General features: G+C 39.6%; 2 protein-coding genes across 3 annotated transcripts in view; both read right to left on the bottom strand.

The window, feature by feature from the left end:
* Positions 1–5,648, bottom strand: part of LOC132464124 (dispanin subfamily A member 2b-like) — a 75,963-nt gene extending 70,315 nt beyond the window's left edge. Inside the window, exons 1-3 of one of the 2 annotated variants that reach the window (XM_060060319.1) lie at positions 5,275–5,648; positions 4,859–4,991; positions 4,233–4,415 (exon numbers count right to left, since the gene is read on the bottom strand). In XM_060060319.1, the coding sequence (XP_059916302.1) occupies positions 4,248–4,415; positions 4,859–4,991; positions 5,275–5,381 (408 nt within the window). In that variant the 5' untranslated portion in view covers positions 5,382–5,648 and the 3' untranslated portion in view covers positions 4,233–4,247. Of the gene's footprint in view, positions 1–4,232; positions 4,416–4,858; positions 4,992–5,274 lie in introns of those variants that run through there. The other variant, XM_060060320.1, reaches the window with a different exon arrangement.
* Positions 5,649–7,615: 1,967 nt separating this feature from the next.
* LOC132464120 (catalase-like) lies at positions 7,616–12,759 on the bottom strand. Its single transcript, XM_060060316.1, has 6 exons — positions 12,583–12,759; positions 11,992–12,124; positions 9,131–9,261; positions 8,751–8,858; positions 8,436–8,519; positions 7,616–8,224 (listed from the first exon to the last, which is right to left on the bottom strand). Exons 2-6 carry the CDS (start codon positions 12,062–12,064, stop codon positions 8,165–8,167), a joined length of 456 nt encoding a protein of 151 aa, XP_059916299.1. The 5' UTR covers positions 12,065–12,124; positions 12,583–12,759; the 3' UTR covers positions 7,616–8,164.
* Positions 12,760–17,533: the final 4,774 nt, after the last annotated feature.

Raw genomic sequence — 17,533 nt, 5'->3', positions numbered from 1 at the left:
GGCAAGCCCCACCAGGAAGAAAAATAATCTCTGTTCACTTCAACCATGGACATAATAAAGGATGGACCACGGACTGGAAAATGGCCGCCCATTCATTCCTATGCAAACTGCTCAGTGGCGCATGGTAACATACAGGAGCGATTTGCTTCCGCGTTATGTGGCCATGACACGTGACCTAGTCCGTGACGTACCGGATGCAGAGATCTTCTTCTTCTTTTAGTGGCGGATCATAGTTTTTCCCCATATACCGCGACCTACTGGACTACTACACAGGAGTTTGTGACAAGGACGTTGACAAGGACAAGGACATTGGCAAATCATACTTTAAATCATACAAATAAATTCAAAGAAAAAACCAAACTAACGAAACAAAATAAAACAAACTAACAAAAGAAATGAATAAATAAAAATAAAAAATATATATACTTAAGGTTAAATTCTTCTAATTAGGTTAGTATCTTTTATCTAATTTATCAGCAATTTCATTGCCATATATTCCATGGTGGGCTGGAATCAAACAGAACTGAATAACTAAACCAAGGCTTATAATATTTAAAAGAAGATGCTTTACCTCTATCACCAAATCTTCACGTATTGAATTATTTGTTATAAAACTTAGTATCTACAACCCATCTAAGAGCGGTTATTATTGTGGCCATCTCGATTGAGTATACTGATAAAGTCACCCACTCTATATCCATATCCTTTTTCAAATTCTGGAATATATATGCCAATACCACATTGCCGCAATGAAGCAGGACCTGCAGTACCTCCACCGGCAGTTCCCAGCAATGCAGATCGTCTACTCTACCATCAACGAGAGACGCTGGTGGAGGGCTGACCATCTGGGGAAGCTAAATCACGCTAGGAAATGGGTGAACAGTGTGATGAACGCATTTGTTAGTGTAGAGCTAGGAGGCAACAGCGTAGAGCATCCTGGAATAAGGTTTAACTGCTGTGGTTTATACCTAAAAGACAAGGTTCATTTCAGCAATAGGGGAAATGACATTTTTTTAAAAAGCATTTCACAGTCTCTTGAAGCGATAATCCAGAGTGGGTGAAACTGACACTTTTAGGGCCAATGCCTTCAGCCTTCTCCACTCTGAATTGTAATTTCAACAGTTTTCAATACTGTAAGATATAATCCAGGTCCTTAATCTTTATTCGATGATGCTCTTCTCTGCGTATTTGATAAATCAGTAATTATAACCTTTTTGGTAATCATTTGCGTTTATCACACTGTTCATTCATTTCACTGTTCTTCCTCTCATTCCTTTCCTTACTTCTTAGGCTACCTGTCTTTGTTTCCCCTTCCACTCTTCTGCCCCAGCCAAACAGCCAAAAAATGTGTTTTGTTCAAATTTGGGGTGGGGGGTCTTTTAATAAAAGCTTTTTTTTATTGTAACACTGCAGCCATTTGGACACCATTCTATGATAGCTGATAACCAAGGTACACACTGTAATACTATAATCAAGAGGACATACAGGCAGTTCAAATAAAAAGAGATAGAACTTTATTGATCTGGAAACTTCATAAATATGTAAGATTGCTCCATATAATACCATAGTAACATAGTAAACGTATGTAGGCCTAAAAATTTCAGTTCAATGTTATTGCTTAAGAAACAGATTCCTTCCAACTAACTATTTTACGAAGAATGCAATCAATAATTTATATAAAAGTAGATGTTTACATATCGACCAGCAACGAAGTTGGAGTAGCCTACCCAAATATTGAATTGTAATACACCAACATTGTCAACTGTCATACATAGCTAACCATAACCCTGTCATACATAGCTAAACAAGCAAATGAAAATGAAATACCTACCAACGCAACTGAAATGTTAATATCAGACAATTTACAATATTATGAAAATTACGTAGGTCTCCCATAATCATTCAGGTAATCATTACGTGCGTGCCTGTTCCAGCTATTGCAATGATATGTGTGTTATATATCCGTGTTCAACGCCATTCATGTCAAGTAAAGGACAAATCTCAGACGTTGGAAGTTAATGGAGTTAATGGAAGTTAATTCGGAATTTAATTTAATTCGGAAGTTAATGGAGCCGTGCACTTCAAAATAGGATCATAGCAAGGAGCCGTTTGTTTCAGTACGGCTCCTTTCAGCTGCGTACCCAACGTAAACTGCTAATAAAACGCTTGAGGAGGCGTTTTGAAAAGAAAAAACTTACATTTTTTTAGAACAGGGTAGAAATATAATTATGAGCCTTTGATTGATATCCAGACATTTCTTGCGGAGACACAATCCTGTTCCCCACTTGTATTGGAGTGGACGGCGATATCTACTTCTGGGCCGCATGAAATGACGGACCCCCGTCCACTCCCAGCTAAACAGCTGCAATACCAGGCTTGGCCTCTGAGCACGGGTGGATTGCGGAAGTATATGCCTGTCCTGGGGGCCTGTAAAGGAGGGACTTCAACAGAGAAACACTCTGAGCATGCGCATTTCAATGTTTACAGTCCAATACACATTGCATTGGGCTGGTGGGGCTAGAGCCCCTCCTGCACCTCCAGACGAACTCAAAGGAAGATGCAAGCGAGGGTCGACTAAAATTTAAATAAAAGCGCCGAACTTGTTATTTTATAGTACTTTCTGGAGAGATCATTTTTTAAATATATATATATAAAAAAATATATATTATATTTTTTATATATATTTTTTAATTTTAATTTAATTTTATTTTTTTCTTGTGAGGGTAGCGACTTGCCCCTAATGACCAGTCGCCACTGGTCATTCTGACCGGGGACATTTAGAATAGTCGGTCCTCCTCATTTTTTTCCGGTCAATGACCGGTAATAACCGACAACGGAAACTCTGCTATAAACCGGCCTAACTTTCACCGTCAACACCGAACCCCTTCTTCTTCGCACGGCTGTCAACTTCCGCAACATTCGCTAGTTAGATTTTCTCAAACAGCAGTTTCAAGTACGGGTAGCATAGAACTAACGTTAGCCAAATGGGGGCTCCATGATTGCTAAATCTAACGAGAGAGGTAAAATTAAAAAAAAAATAGAAGTTTTTAAGCATGAATGATTCAACATTATATTGACTTAGAATTCTTAGTGTGTACAACTAGATTTGTGAAGCTTTAGCTTTTTTTGGGAGGAGAGAGAGGAGGAGGAGAAGGATGCAAGGGGAGAGGGAGAGGAGGAGTGGGAGAGGGAGGTAGGAGGAGAGGGAGAGAGGGAGAAGAAGAAGGAGACACGAAATGAGTTGTCTCAACTTTAAATTTACTGTATGAATGTTGGCACAGCTGTCTGAAATATTCTTTTAAGTTTGAGTTGACATGAAAACCCAATTTAATATTTTTTTTTACAGTGTATGACTGCATTATATTACCTGCTCTGTGCCCTACATTATACCCAAATCCTGTCCTTTACTTTAAAGCAGTAATTCAACCCATAAAAGGCACCTGGTTTGAGACTGTGGCCAAAGTCATACACTTCTCAGCTCGACCACATTTCCTGTTTGTGAAGGTATGAGGAGAAAAGAAAGAGATGAAACCAAGACAGGAAATGTGGTCGGGCTGAGAGGTGGAGTTTGAGTTGTCAGGCAGCGGTAGTGGTGGCCTTAACATGAAGCTGAAAATGTATTATTTTCAATGGTAAAACTCTCACAGTATGGATACTGATTGAGAAATGCTTTCGGTGTAATGCGTGACCTTGGTCAACTTTAGCCACAGTCTTACACCAGGGGCGTATGGGTTGTATTCCTGGTTTAAAGATCTAAACTGGGAAAGAGTATAATACTGCATTTGTTATAATCCAGGGCACAGAGCAGGTAATATATATCTTTGAACACAAAGATGAGCTGGTGTCCCGGGACCGTCATTTGAACTTCGACCAGATAATCACCTTAACCATTCGGGTTGACAACCGGCTCCAGTGTCACAGGGAGCTAACCTTACGTCTACCGCCGTCGCCGTCTATCCCCTTTCTGCCAGCAACATCCTGGTCTCCATGCCAGAAGGACAAAATTATATTTTAAAGAGTTAAACGGGCTGTGTATCAGGAATGAATCATTTGTTGGACGTGACAACATGAGGTGTTTCTCCAGTCAACACAAAGGGTTCCTGAACTTGTCTGTTTTCTGGCTCTGTCCAACCTTCCGGGTGAATGCGGCCGTAAACGAGGCAACCACTGTATCTTTAATGGTAACAACATTTTAAGAGTTACATTTTAACAATGGATTTATTAAGGTACTGTGAGGCAGAAATAATTCAATAAGAATTAAACAGGTACCTGGAAAAGGGTATAATTCCAAAAACAATTACAAGAATCAAGATAGTCAAAATAAGAATGATCAGCGCGGCCACGTTGAAGCCCAGAGCCCACTTGCTATATTCCCTGGCTCTCTGCAGGTCTCCAGTCACCTTCATGTCTCTTGCCTGCGACAAAGAGAAAAGAAAAAAAAGATGAACGAGTGAATGCTATGTTCAAATAGAGGTCTACGGCCATGTCGTCGAAAATGTGATGTGAATTTACAGACATTTGATTTTTCAATAAAGTTGCTGCATGTAAGATTCCAGTGTTGCAAAGAAAAGAGCAGAAAAATGCAAGATTCTGAAAATAATCAACCCCTAAAAACACCCTACATGCTCCCTTCCTATGTCCACAATTGAGAAAGTGTTTGAGATTGACAGGCAAGACGTATTTCCCGAATAGTTGGAAGTGCACTGGGCTCAAATGTAAATGACAGAGCCAGGTGCGTAACCAGAACAGAGTTTGTCACAAACATTTTAAACATAATATTTCTAACCAATTGCACTCAAAGTATAGCGCTTCAATCGTATCTACCGCATCTTTACAGCGTAACAAAGCAAAGGCTTACCTTGAATGAGAAGATCAGCGCCGCCAGTCCGAGGCAAAAGGGGTTTGCGTGGAAGAAGCTGCAGATGGACCATACCACATAGTCTCTGGGATGCTCCACAGGGTTGACGATGGTCACAACAGTGTCTGGGTCCCTGGACCAACACAGAACAATGGAAGTGTCTTATATTGGAAAGTAATCTCTATTGTATTCTTGATGAATTGAAAGATGAATAAAGAATTCACAGCCCACAAATAGGATTTTCACAAAACATCTGTATAGACTTTTACATTTTAATTTAATAAGTATACGTTTTTGACCACATTTTTACAGGGATAACTACAATCAACAACAGATGGTTGTAAAAAATAAAAAAAATGCATAAACAATTACATATATATTATATATATATAAATAAATTCAATTCGATGATATACCTGTTATATTGCATTTCTTGTAGTTGCGGGGCTGATGGACGTGCTGACAGTATCTCCTCTTTATGAAGTAAAGTAGGCCAGCGCAAGAAGCAGTGTGCTTTTATCATGTCCTTTTGGAGAAGAAAAACACCCACCCATGTCCACGTCACGCATCATAAAACCCAAAATAATTAAGTGCAATTTATTGGTCATTCCTGGCTTTCAAACTGTTCTTGTTGTGGTTTTGCACCAATATTTTATTTTCCTACATTTTATAAAATAAACAGAAAAAAAGAATATCCATTATTGAAACATAGAAGTATGAAATGTTAGGTTTAATATTAGTAATGGATTCAGTAATCATGAAATGATGTGTCATTTTGGTTTGATAAGTTTGTTTGATTACCATAAATAACATTGACGAATAGTTTTACAGTACAAAAAGATATTGCGACTTTGGCTGTTCAATTGAATCCCCTTGTTGGTCTGCCATTCTGACCTATTTTTTAACCCAGACATAATTCAAAAGAAACATAACCAAAAACAACAAAGCTACAAAAACTGACATCCCTTCTGCTTCCCTTCAGACGGTTTATTGTAACTTTCCATCGACAGTACAACAAGTTATACCAACCATTAGAGAGAAGAATATGAGAAAGACAGAGTGAGAGACAGGCAATATTTCTTAACCACACTTGAAAAAAAACACGCAAACTGGGTTAAAAAAATAATAATTATGCTCTCTTTGCATACGGGATTAATTTGCTTTGTTTTATCGAGGAGTTGATAAAACTGTTGCCAGCTCTGCAATGCTTGCCTTGGACCTGACTGTGAGTTCGTTCACCCCTGCGTATATACAGGAAGTCGACAATTTCAAGCAATTTCCGATTGTATGCTTTCAGGACCTTCTTGTATCTTCTTATCACTTCAAAAGGGCCACGGGCTGCAAGGAGCAAATCATAAAGAAAAACTACATTATGGACGGTACATAAAAATGTGTGTTCACAACAGTGCTATGAGTTGAAATGCTTATTGTATCATTATGTGGCAGCATACAAGACAAGACAGAATAACACCTAGCTCCTTTAAATAGTTTGTCCACTTTATGTTAGGGTAGAATTAAAGGGATACGTCACCATTAAAGGAATTACACAAATTTTCCACTTTCCCTCGAGTTAAGTAGCCTAATTGAGATTTACCTTTATCCAGTTCATCCAGCCGTTCTGAGTCTGACTGAGTCAGTAAAAGATGAGCTGTTGTTCAGGCTTTTGTTTAGGGCTGCTGGGTACTTTGTAATTTTGCTATTGTAGAAGCATTAACCAAATGATGGCTCTGTAAAGAGGAATGCTGATCCCTGACCCAATTTACTCTGATAGAAACATGTGACTCGTACCGGTGACCACATCTTTTGTTCCCCGCATCCCATCGCTGTAGCCTATTTCACAGCGTGAAAATCTGTTGAATATCCATCTTCAAAGTAAATAATTTGCTATTGAGTTGTTGGATTATTTGTAGAGACCACCACGGGAGAGCTATGCTGCTATAAATGTCACTTTTCATTGTAAAAAAGGGGGAAGATCCCCACCTACCCATGCCAGACTTTAGAACGATCCTATTTCAGTCTCCACAACTATGCAACTGACTTTTTTTTTGGACTCCTTAATTATTCATCCTCCTACTTTAATAAAAATGAATTCATAAGATGTTGGAAAAACGTTGAATGGATAGAGCAACGTCTGTATTTTGAACCGTGTTGAATCATACCGTCTGTATTTCATTTCTTAATTTATTTTGTACTAACCTTTTACTCAGTGTGCTTACATGTAAAGCGTCCTTGAATTGGAGAAAATTGATATTGTCATAATTTTTTAGCTGGAAAGACATTTGAAATGACGATACGCTAAGCGTATTGTCAAGACTTGAAACATCTTGAAACTCGCACAGAGAAGGTTTCGCAAGCGGCTTGCGAATCCTTTTCTGTGGGCGTTTCAATATGTAGTCACCTTTTGTTTTCGGTCTAGCTTTTGCATTTTGAACCACAGGGGCTTTAGGGGAAAGATGTGGTCAGGATAGCAAAGCAATCACTGAATTAAAAAAAGAGAAAGATCTTAAATTCATTCATCCCAGGTGGGTGTCAAAGCAGAAGTAGAGGAGAATTTTTTTTTTTTTAAATAAAAAAAAACATTTGATTACCGTAAATAACATTGACTAAGAGTTTTATAGTACTAAAAGTTATCGCGACTTTGGCTGTACAATTGAATCCCCTTGTTGTTCTGCCGTTCTGACTTATTTTTAAGCCCAGATAAAACGAAAGAAACCTAACCAAAAACCACAAAGCTACAAAAACTGACGTCCCTTCTACTTCCGTTCAAACGTTTTATTGTAACTTTCCATCCACAGTACAAGTTATACCAACCATTAGAGAGAAGAATATGAGAATTGTCTCAATTATGTTTGTTTGCAATCATATATTTTCAAAGCGTTTATCAGCTATTTTGGCTCACCCCACTTTCTCATAAAATAGTGTTGTGATTGAGCCTCATAGTTCTCCTTCATTGTGATCTATAGTAATAGCCAGCAGTCAAAGGAATGCATGAGACCAAAACAAAACACACCCGGACTAGCAAAAGCCCCTTATCAGCTCTTCAAATTGTAGAGCTATAGTAAAAGGCACTGCTTTAATGTCCGATTTTCCTTGCACAGAGCAAAATAATGTAAAACAAACAGGCAATAATAAGGGCATACAAGTAGAAAATGATTACAAAATATTCTTCAATTTTTTTCTTTGACATTGTTATTAAGCCCAGATTGGTTACATTATTATTAGTACAAGATATATTTCTTTAAACTGGTGGAAATCAGTTACTGCGGAAGCCATCTTGGGCCTGCTACCTGGTCAAGATATATGACCTCACATTTTTGCGGAGGCATTAATGACTGTAGGACGGGTGTAGACGTGTACATTGGAGTTCTGGAAGAACAAGACCAAGGAACAAAATGTCATGGACAAAAAAAAAAAAAAATATAGATATATGCAGTATATATATATAAAAATGAATTAATAAAAATACTGCCTACCTTCTGAGCCTCGGCATTGTGCTTGGTGAGCAGGCTCTGGACCTGCTTTCCGTAGTCGGGCAGTATATATATATAAAAATGAATTAATAAAAAATACTGCCTACCTTCTGAGCCTCGGCATTGTGCTTGGTGAGCAGGCTCTGGACCTGCTTTCCGTAGTCGGGATGGATAGCCATCAGGTGCAGTACCTGTTCAGAGGAAGATGGGACCCAACTCACTAGTGTTCTTGATAAATTGTTCTATGTGGGTAGGCATGGCACCAAAATATTTTTTAAACTACCTCAATGGACTGATGGAGATGAACCCCATTGATTGATCGTTTTAGCATTGCAAGAAATGGGACTGCAAGGTGAACCTTGGGGTTGAAATCTGTCCTGAAACAGGAAGGTGAAGTGGGACTAAAGTATGTGTGGCCCCACCATGCGTTCCTGGATGAAGACCTGGGCTCCCTTCAGGGCTCCGGCCAGGTTCTGACAAAGTCTCTGTCGCTCCTCCTCACTCAGAACCTTGCTGTAGAAGGTCCCCGCCTGCCACACCCAAGCACACAGCACTTAGGTACCTCACGCACACACAGGTATCGCACAACCACACACACAATTCATATCTCACACACACACACACACACACACACACACACACACACACACACAGGGTGTATATCACTCCCACACACACACACACACACACACACGGTGTATATCACACACACACACACACACACACACACACACACACACACACACACACACACACACACACACACAGGGTGTATATCTCACACACACACACACACACACACCCGCGTGTAATTGTCATCGTTGGCGCTGTTGTAACGTGTTACGTCTGGGGACACCTTGAACTTTGACTCCAGGAAGCAAGGCTGGCAGTCAGGGGCACTGAAGCTGTTGGGGAAGTAGTTTGGAGCTCCGCCTTGAAAACACATCGGTCAGATTAAAAAGGGCACTCCAAATATTTGTTGTGTTCAATCTACAGTTTTTAAAGAATTTTGGGCAACGCTCCGATATCATCTGTATATCATCCCAACCAGCGTGCAAAAAGCTATGATGCATCATGTATGGCACTTTCTCTCGTATTTAACACTCTAGAGGGCACTTTTTTTCAAACATGGAGGCACTGTAAGGCCATTAAGACGGCACTCATTGAGGCACATTATCAAATGTTCCAAATGTTGTTCTAGAGGGCTCATCATTATAATTTATTGTATGAAGGGGCACCCAATAATTTTTTTTCACATGTAAAGGGCAGCCAATAAGGCACTTTCTCTCGTATACGCCACTCTTGAGGGCACTCAAGAGTGGTGTATACTTTTTCCGACCCCCGTGCAGAGTCCGCCACTGTCTCTGAACACCCCTTTCAAAAAGCTCAAAAAGGTTCTGTCCACACAGCTGAATTCCCCGCGAAACGCACCTCGCTTACGGTGAACTCTTAAATCTGGATAGAGATGCGGCAATATGTCACAGCCACATTGAAAATAAATTGAAGTCTGGCTCTCAGAGGAGAAAGGTGAAGAAAGACAGGGAGAAAGGACTAAATGAAGGAAGTCAGGTTCTGACTAATTTATTTTCCAAGAATGGTGAGCACAAACATTTAAACACGCAAGATGAAACCCCATTCTCAACTACCTCCGTTATCGGCCCCAGAATTTTGTGCTACGCCCCTGACTATAACCAGGTTTTCCTGAAAGGATTATAGCCACAAACAATGTGAACCACTTTGTTAGTGAGTATAGTATACTTGTATGGCTATACGTATGCACACGTTAAGCATAGATTATTATAATCATGCATATTGGTTAATAATCCCTTATAGGAGCGAATGCATGAGTTTTTGTTGATACTTTACATTTTAACAATGGATTTATTAAGGTACTGTGAGGCAGAAATAATTCAGTTAGAATCAAACAGGTAACTGGAAATTGTATTATAAGAATAAAGTATTTTGTGTATAAAAAAAATTAATGGGACACCTGTCATTTTTGTTCACAAATGTTCACTCTGTCTCGTCCCTGTCTGTTCCAATCTCTGTTACTGTAGTCTTCTTCTACTCTGTCTGTCCCTTCCCTCCCGTGGGTGGAAACCTATCTTTTGGAGAGCAACACTCTTTTGCTCAGGAAAGACGCCTGATGGTTCCTCTGATGTATTTCCATTCAGAATGCGTCTTTGTTAAAGGATAACTTCTGTGTTATAGGATAACTTCACATCATTTTCGGTCTCAGGCTCTAATGCGGACACATTGTCATGATGTTACTTTCATGTAAGCGTAGTCACTGCTTGCAGCTTGTCATTGTAATGCTGCATGTCCACAGGTGAAATAACTAATTTGCATATAATAACTCATAAAGACCTTTGCAGTGGCATTGTTAGACCTGCCCTAGCCCCTGCATGGGGCCCTGCCACGACCGCCGTCGAACCAGCCTCCATCGCCTTCTCAGTCTCATTCTCTGACTCAGCTGAAGCTGTTATGTAAAAGACCATTGCATTGGATCACAAATAGCGCATGTATTATTTAAAACCATGTTACATTGTCAAACATTTATTTTAGCTGAAGCTTTTATGCAAAGTGTAGTAACATTCAGTACATTCAGCCCAAGACCCAGACTCATTCAAATTAAGTGCCTTAACGTTACAAGAGCGAGAAAAATTATGAGGCTATTTTGGGCATTTCTTGCCCCGATTCAATTCCTAATTATAATATAGGCCAACATTAAATTAAAATCGTAACCATAATGGTCTTCCGTTGCATCTGGACTGCTGTCTGTCACCAAGTGCTTTGGTGGACTACCCATGGGTTATTTTATAGACATTATGCATCATTAACTTGGAGAGCTCGCTGGGGCGGCTGCTAAAACTATTTTCAAATCAACTAAATTCTGGGTGGCGTAAAATAATGACGGATATTCATTTTGCTGTGCTGATGGTTACAACGCGCATTACTTGGTAATTCAATTCAATATAGCTTCATTATTATTTTTGGTACAGGGGCAATTAACTGGTTTCTTGGCCCTAGTAGTGATTGCGATAGCGACGATTGGCATCTTCAACGGCTGTAATTATCAAAACAATTACAAGACTCAAGATAGTCAAAATAAGAATGATCAGCGCGGCCACGTTGAAGCCCAGAGCCCACTTGCTGTATCCCCTGGCTCTCTGCAGGTCTCCAGTCACCTTCATGTCTCTTGCCTGCGACAAAGAGAAAAAAAAAAAAAGATGAACGAGTGAATGCTATGTTCAAATAGAGGTCTACGGCCATGTCGTCGAAAATGTGATGTGAATTTACAGCCATTTGATTTTTCAATAAATGTATGTAAGATTCCAGTGTTGCAAAGAAAAGAGCAGAAAAATGCAAGATTCTGAAAATAATCAACCCCTAAAAACACCCTACATGCTCCCTTCCTATGTCCACAATTGAGAAAGTGTTTGAGATTGACAGGCACGACGTATTTCCCGAATGGTTGGAAGTGCACTGGGAGCTGCCTCAAGTCTAAATGACAGAGCCAGGCGCGTAACCAGAACAGACTTTGTCCCTGAGCATTTCGCTCGCAAACATTTTAAACATAATATTTCTAACCAATTGCACTCAAAGTATAGCGCTTCAATCGTATCTACCGCATCTTTAAAGCGTAACAAAGTAAAGGCTTACCTTGAATGAGAAGATCAGCGCCAACAGTCCGAGGCAAAAGGGGTTTGCGTGGAAGAAGCTGCAGATGGACCATACCACATAGTCTCTGGGATGCTCCACAGGGTTGACGATGGTCACAACAGTGTCTGGGTCCCTGGACCAACACAGAACAATGGAAGTGTCTTATATTGGAAAGCAATCTCTATTGTATTCTTGATGAATTGAAAGATGAATAAAGAATTCACAGCCCACAAATAGGATTTTCACAAAACATCTGTACAGACTTTTACATTTTAATTTAAAGTATACGTTTTTGACCACATTTTTACAGGGATAACTGCAATCAACAATAGCTGATTGTAAAAAATAAAAAACATGTATAAACAATTATATATATATATATATATATATATATATATATATATATACACATACATACATACATACATACATACACACACACACACACACACACACACACACACACACACACACACACACACACACACACACACACACACACACACACACACACACACACATATATATATATATATATATATATATATATATATATATATATATATAAATACATTCAATTCGATGATATACCTGTTATATTGCATTTCTTGTAGTTGCGGGGCTGATGGACGTGCTGACAGTATCTCGTCTTTATGAAGTAAAGTAGGCCAGCGCAAGAAGCAGTGTGCTTTTATCATGTCCGTTTGGAGAAGAAAAACACCCACCCATGTCCACGTCACGCATCATAAAACCCAAAAGAATTAAGTGCAATAGATTGGTCATTCCAGGCTCTCCAACTGTTCTTGTTGTGGTTTTGCACCAATATTTTATTTATTTTCCTACATTTTATAAAATAAACAGAAAAAAAGAATATCCATTATTGAAACATATGTTAGGTAATGGATGAGGTATTGTATGAAATGTTAGGTAATGGATTCAGTAATCATGAAATGATGGGTCATTTTGGTTTGATAAGTTTGTTTGATTACCATAAATAACATAGACGAAGAGTTTTACAGTACAAAAAGTTATTGCGACTTTGGCTGTACAATTGAATCCCCTTGTTGGTCTGCCATTCTGACCTATTTTTTTAACCCAGACATAATTCAAAAGAAACCTAACCAAAAACCACAAAGCTACAAAAACTGACATCCCTTCTGCTTCCCTTCAGACGGTTTATTGTAACTTTCAATCGACAGTACAACAAGTTATACCAACCATTAGAGAGAAGAATATGAGAATTGTCACAATGTTTGTTTGCCATCATATATTTTCAAAGCGGTTATCAGCTATTTTGGCTCACCCCACTTTCTTATAAAATAGTGTTGTGATTGAGCCTCATAGTTCTCCTTCATTGTGATCTATAGCAATAGCCAGCAGTCAAAGGAATGCATGAGACCAAAACAAAACACACCTCCTGGACTAGCAAAAGCCCCTCATAAGCTCTTCAAAATGTAAGGCACTGCTTTAACGTCAGATTTTCCTTGCACAGAGCAAAATAATGTAAAACAAACAGGCAATAATAAGGGCATACAAGTAGAAAATGATTACGAAATATTCTTCAAAGTTTTTCTTTAACAGTATTGATCAGGTTTCAAGAGCTTAACCCCATCATATAGACTAATCAATTAATTTTAGTACAGGTTTAACAATGCATCCAGTGTATAAACCAAGCCATTGAAATACATAATAGCAAACATATTATACATAGTATTTGGGTAAGTGATATAATTGTGTTTAGACATTTAAAATATATAACTTTAGACTGATATCTCTGTAGTAATACATGAAGACTGGCTGCTTACCAGGGATTGGATATAGTTTGACTGGACAAAATGCAGGGAGTCTTCATGTAATCATTGTTTTTCAATTTGGAATATCTGTTAAGAAGCTATTCCTTTTCATTGAAATGCTAGAATAGAATTGTTATTAAGCCCAGATTGGTTACATTATTATTAGTACAAGATATATATTTTTAAACTGGTGGAAATCAGTTACTGCGGAAGCCATCTTGGGCGTGCTACCTGGTCAAGATATATGACCTCACATTTTTGCGGAGGCATTAATGGCTGTAGGGCGGGTGTAGACGTGCACATTGGAGTTCTGGAAGAACAAGACCAAGGAACAAAATGTCATGGACAAAAGAAAAAAAAAAATATATTTATGCAGTATATATACACTCACCGGCCACTTTATTAGGTACACCTGTCCAACTGCTCGTTAACGCAAATTTGCCAATCACATGGCAGCAACTCAATGCATTTAGGCATGTAGGTCAAGACGATCTGCTGCAGTTCAAACCGAGCATCAGAATGGGGAAGAAAGGTGATTTAAGTGACTTTGAACGTGGCATGGTTGTTGGTGCCAGACGGGCTGGTCTGAGTATTTCAGAAACTGCTGATCTACTTGGATTTTCACGCACAACCATCTCAAGGGTTTACAGAGAATGGTCTGAAAAAGAGAAAATATCCAGTGAGCGGAAGTTCTGTGGGCGCAAATGCCTTGTTGATGCCAGAGGTCAGAGGAGAATGGCCAGACTGGTTCGAGCTGATAGAAAGGCAACAGTAACTCAAATAACCACTCGTTACAACCGATGCAGAAGAGCATCTCTGAACGCACAACACGTCGAACTTTGAGGCGGATGGGCTACAGCAGCAGAAGACCACACCGGGTGCCACTCCTGTCAGCTAAGAACAGGAAACTGAGGCTACAATTCGCACAGGTTCACCAAAATTGGACAATAGAAGTTTGAAAAAAGGTTGCCTGGTCTGATGAGTCTCGATTTCTGCTGCGTCATTCGGATGGTAGGGTCAGAATTTGGCGTAAACAACTTGAAAGCATGGATCCATCCTGCCTTGTATCAACGGTTCAGGCTGGTGGTGGTGGTGCAATGGTGAGGGGGATATTTTCTTGGCACACTTTGGGCCCCTTGGTACCAATTGAGCATCGTGTCAACGTCACACCCCTGAGTATTGTGGCTGACTATGTCCATCCCTTTATGAACACAGTGTACCCATCTTCTGATGGCTACTTCCAGCAGGATAACGCGCTATGTCATAAAGCGCGAATCCTCTTAGACTGGTTTCTTGAACATGATAATGAGTTCACTGTACTCAAATGGCCTCCACAGTCACCAGATCTCAATCCAATAGAGCACCTTTGGGATGTGGTGGAACGGGAGATTCGCATCATGGATGTGCAGCAGACAAATCTGCAGCAACTGCGTGATGCTATCATGTCAATATGGACCAAACTCTCTGAGGAATGTTTCCAGTACCTTGTTGAATCTATGCCACGAAGGATTAAGGCAGTTCTGAAGGCAAAAGGGGGTCCAACCCGGTACTATAAAGTGGCCGATGAGTGTATACAAAAATGAATTAATAAAAATACTGCCTACCTTCTGAGCCTCGGCATTATGCTTGGTGAGCAGGCTCTGGACCTGCTTTCCGTAGTCGGGATGGATAGCCATCAGGTGCAGTACCTGTTCAGAGGAAGATGGGACCCAACTCACTAGTGAGTTGGGTCCCAGGCGGCCAGGCGGTCGGCCTCTTCCACGGTCAAGTTCTTGATACCCTGGTCCGTCTGGATGGACAGTGAGGAGACTTTAGACACGCAGCCCATCATGTTGCACATACAGTTAACCATACCACCGTTGTCGTTTTCTGCCGAAATGTTTTTTTTATTTAAAAAAAAAAAATGCCTCCTCTACTTCTGCTTTGACACCCACCTGGGATGAATGAAGTAAATTTTAAGATCTTTCTCTTTTTTTAATTCAGTGATTGCTTTGCTATCCTGACCACATCTTTCCCCTAAAGCCCCTGTGGTTCAAAATGCAAAAGCTAGACCGAAAACAAAAGGTTACTACATATTGAAACGCCCACAGAAAAGGATTCGCAAGCCTCTTGCGAAACCTTCTCTGTGCGAGTTTCAAGATGTTTCAAGAAATGACAATACCCTTAGCGTATCGTCATTTCAAATGTCTTTCCAGCTAAAAAAATATATAACAATATCAATTTTCTCCAATTCAAGGACGCTTTACATGTAGGCGCACTGAGTAAAAGGTTAGTACAAAATAAATTAAGAAATTAAATACAGACGGTATGATTCAACGGTTCAAAATACAGACGTTGCTCTATCCATTCAACGATTTTCCAACATCTTATGAATTCATTTTTATTAAAGTAGTGTAGGAGGATGAATAATTAAGGAGTCAAAAAAAAGAAGTCAGTTGCATAGTTGTGGAGACTGAAATAGGATCGTTCTAAAGTCTGGCATGGGGGATCTTCCCCCTTTTTTACAATGAAAAGTTACATTTATAGCAGCATAGCTCTCCTCTACAAATAATCCAACAACTCAATAGCAAATTATTTAGTTTGAAGATGGTGGATATTCAAAAGATATTCACGCTGTGAAATAGGCTACAGCGATGTGATGCGGGGAACAAAAGATGTGGTCACCGGTACGAGTCACATGTTTCTATCAGAGTAAAGTGGGTCAGGGATCAGCATTCCTCTTAACAGAGCCATCATTTGGTTAATGCTTATACACAATAGCAAAATTACAAAGTAGGCCTACCCAGCAGCCCTAAACAAAAGCCTGAACAACAGCTCATCTTTTACTGACTCAGTCAGACTCAGAACGGCTGGATGAACTGGATAAAGGTAAATCTCAATTAGGCTACTTAACTCGAGGGAAAGTGGAAAATTTGTGTAATTCCCCTAATGGTGACGTATCCCTTTAATTCTACCCTAACATAAAGTGGACAAACTATTTAAAGGAGCTAGGTGGAATTCTGTCTTGTCTTGTATGCTGCCACATAATAATACAATAAGCATTTCAACTCGTAACACTGTTGTGAACACACATTTTTATGTACCGTCCATGATGTAGTTTTTCTTTATGATTTGCTCCTTGCAGCCCGTGGCCCTTTTGAAGTGATAAGAAGATACAAGAAGGTCCTGAAGATCTGAAAGCATACAATCGGGGCTTGAAAATGTCGACTTCCTGTGGGGAAGGGTAGGGTTGAACGAACTCACAGTCAGGTCCACGGCAAGCATTTCAGAGCTGGCAACAGCGTCACCTGCCGAGTTCACAAAGCTCCTCGATAAAACAAAACAGGCAAAGCTGAAAGATGTAGCAAATTTATGCGAGAACTACTTTAAAGGTGATGCTGAGGTTCAGACAAAAATAGATGACTTAAAAAGTCAATGCGAATTAATCCCGTATGCAAAGTGCGCATAATTATTATTTTTTTACCCCAGTTTGCGTTGTTTTTTTTCAAGTGTGGTTAAGAATTATTGCCTGTCTCTCACTCTGTCTTTCTCTTTCTCATGCTCTCTCCCTCCCTCTCTTTTCCCTCACTTTCTTGTGCTCTTGTCTCACTGTCTTTCTCTCTTTTTCCTCACGCTCTGGTTGAACCCCTCTCTCTTTCTCTGTTCATTTGATATACCATTTTCTACATTCTGTTGGCATTCTAGTTTGATCATCTTTTTTGATCAGGTTAATGATCAGTGCTCCAGTAGACCATCTGGTTAACCATCAG

Source organism: Gadus macrocephalus, chromosome 9 (genome assembly GCF_031168955.1).
Source record: "Gadus macrocephalus chromosome 9, ASM3116895v1".
In the NCBI taxonomy this organism is placed as follows: domain Eukaryota; kingdom Metazoa; phylum Chordata; class Actinopteri; order Gadiformes; family Gadidae; genus Gadus; species Gadus macrocephalus.
This window is presented reverse-complemented; position numbering and strand designations above follow the sequence as displayed.

What these genes read in the sequence shown, in the direction of transcription:
- LOC132464120 (XM_060060316.1), bottom strand. Translation starts at nt 12,064, where the DNA reads ATGGTCCATCTGCAGCTTCTTCCACGCAAACCCCTTTTGCCTCGGACT. An exon ending in TCTTCATCCAGGAACGCATG is followed by an intron (nt 8,520 to 8,750) that starts GTGGGGCCACAC and finishes TCCTCTGAACAG; the next exon opens with GTACTGCACCTGATGGCTAT. An exon ending in ACAATGCCGAGGCTCAGAAG is followed by an intron (nt 8,225 to 8,435) that starts GTAGGCAGTATT and finishes TTGTTCTTCCAG; the next exon opens with AACTCCAATGTACACGTCTA.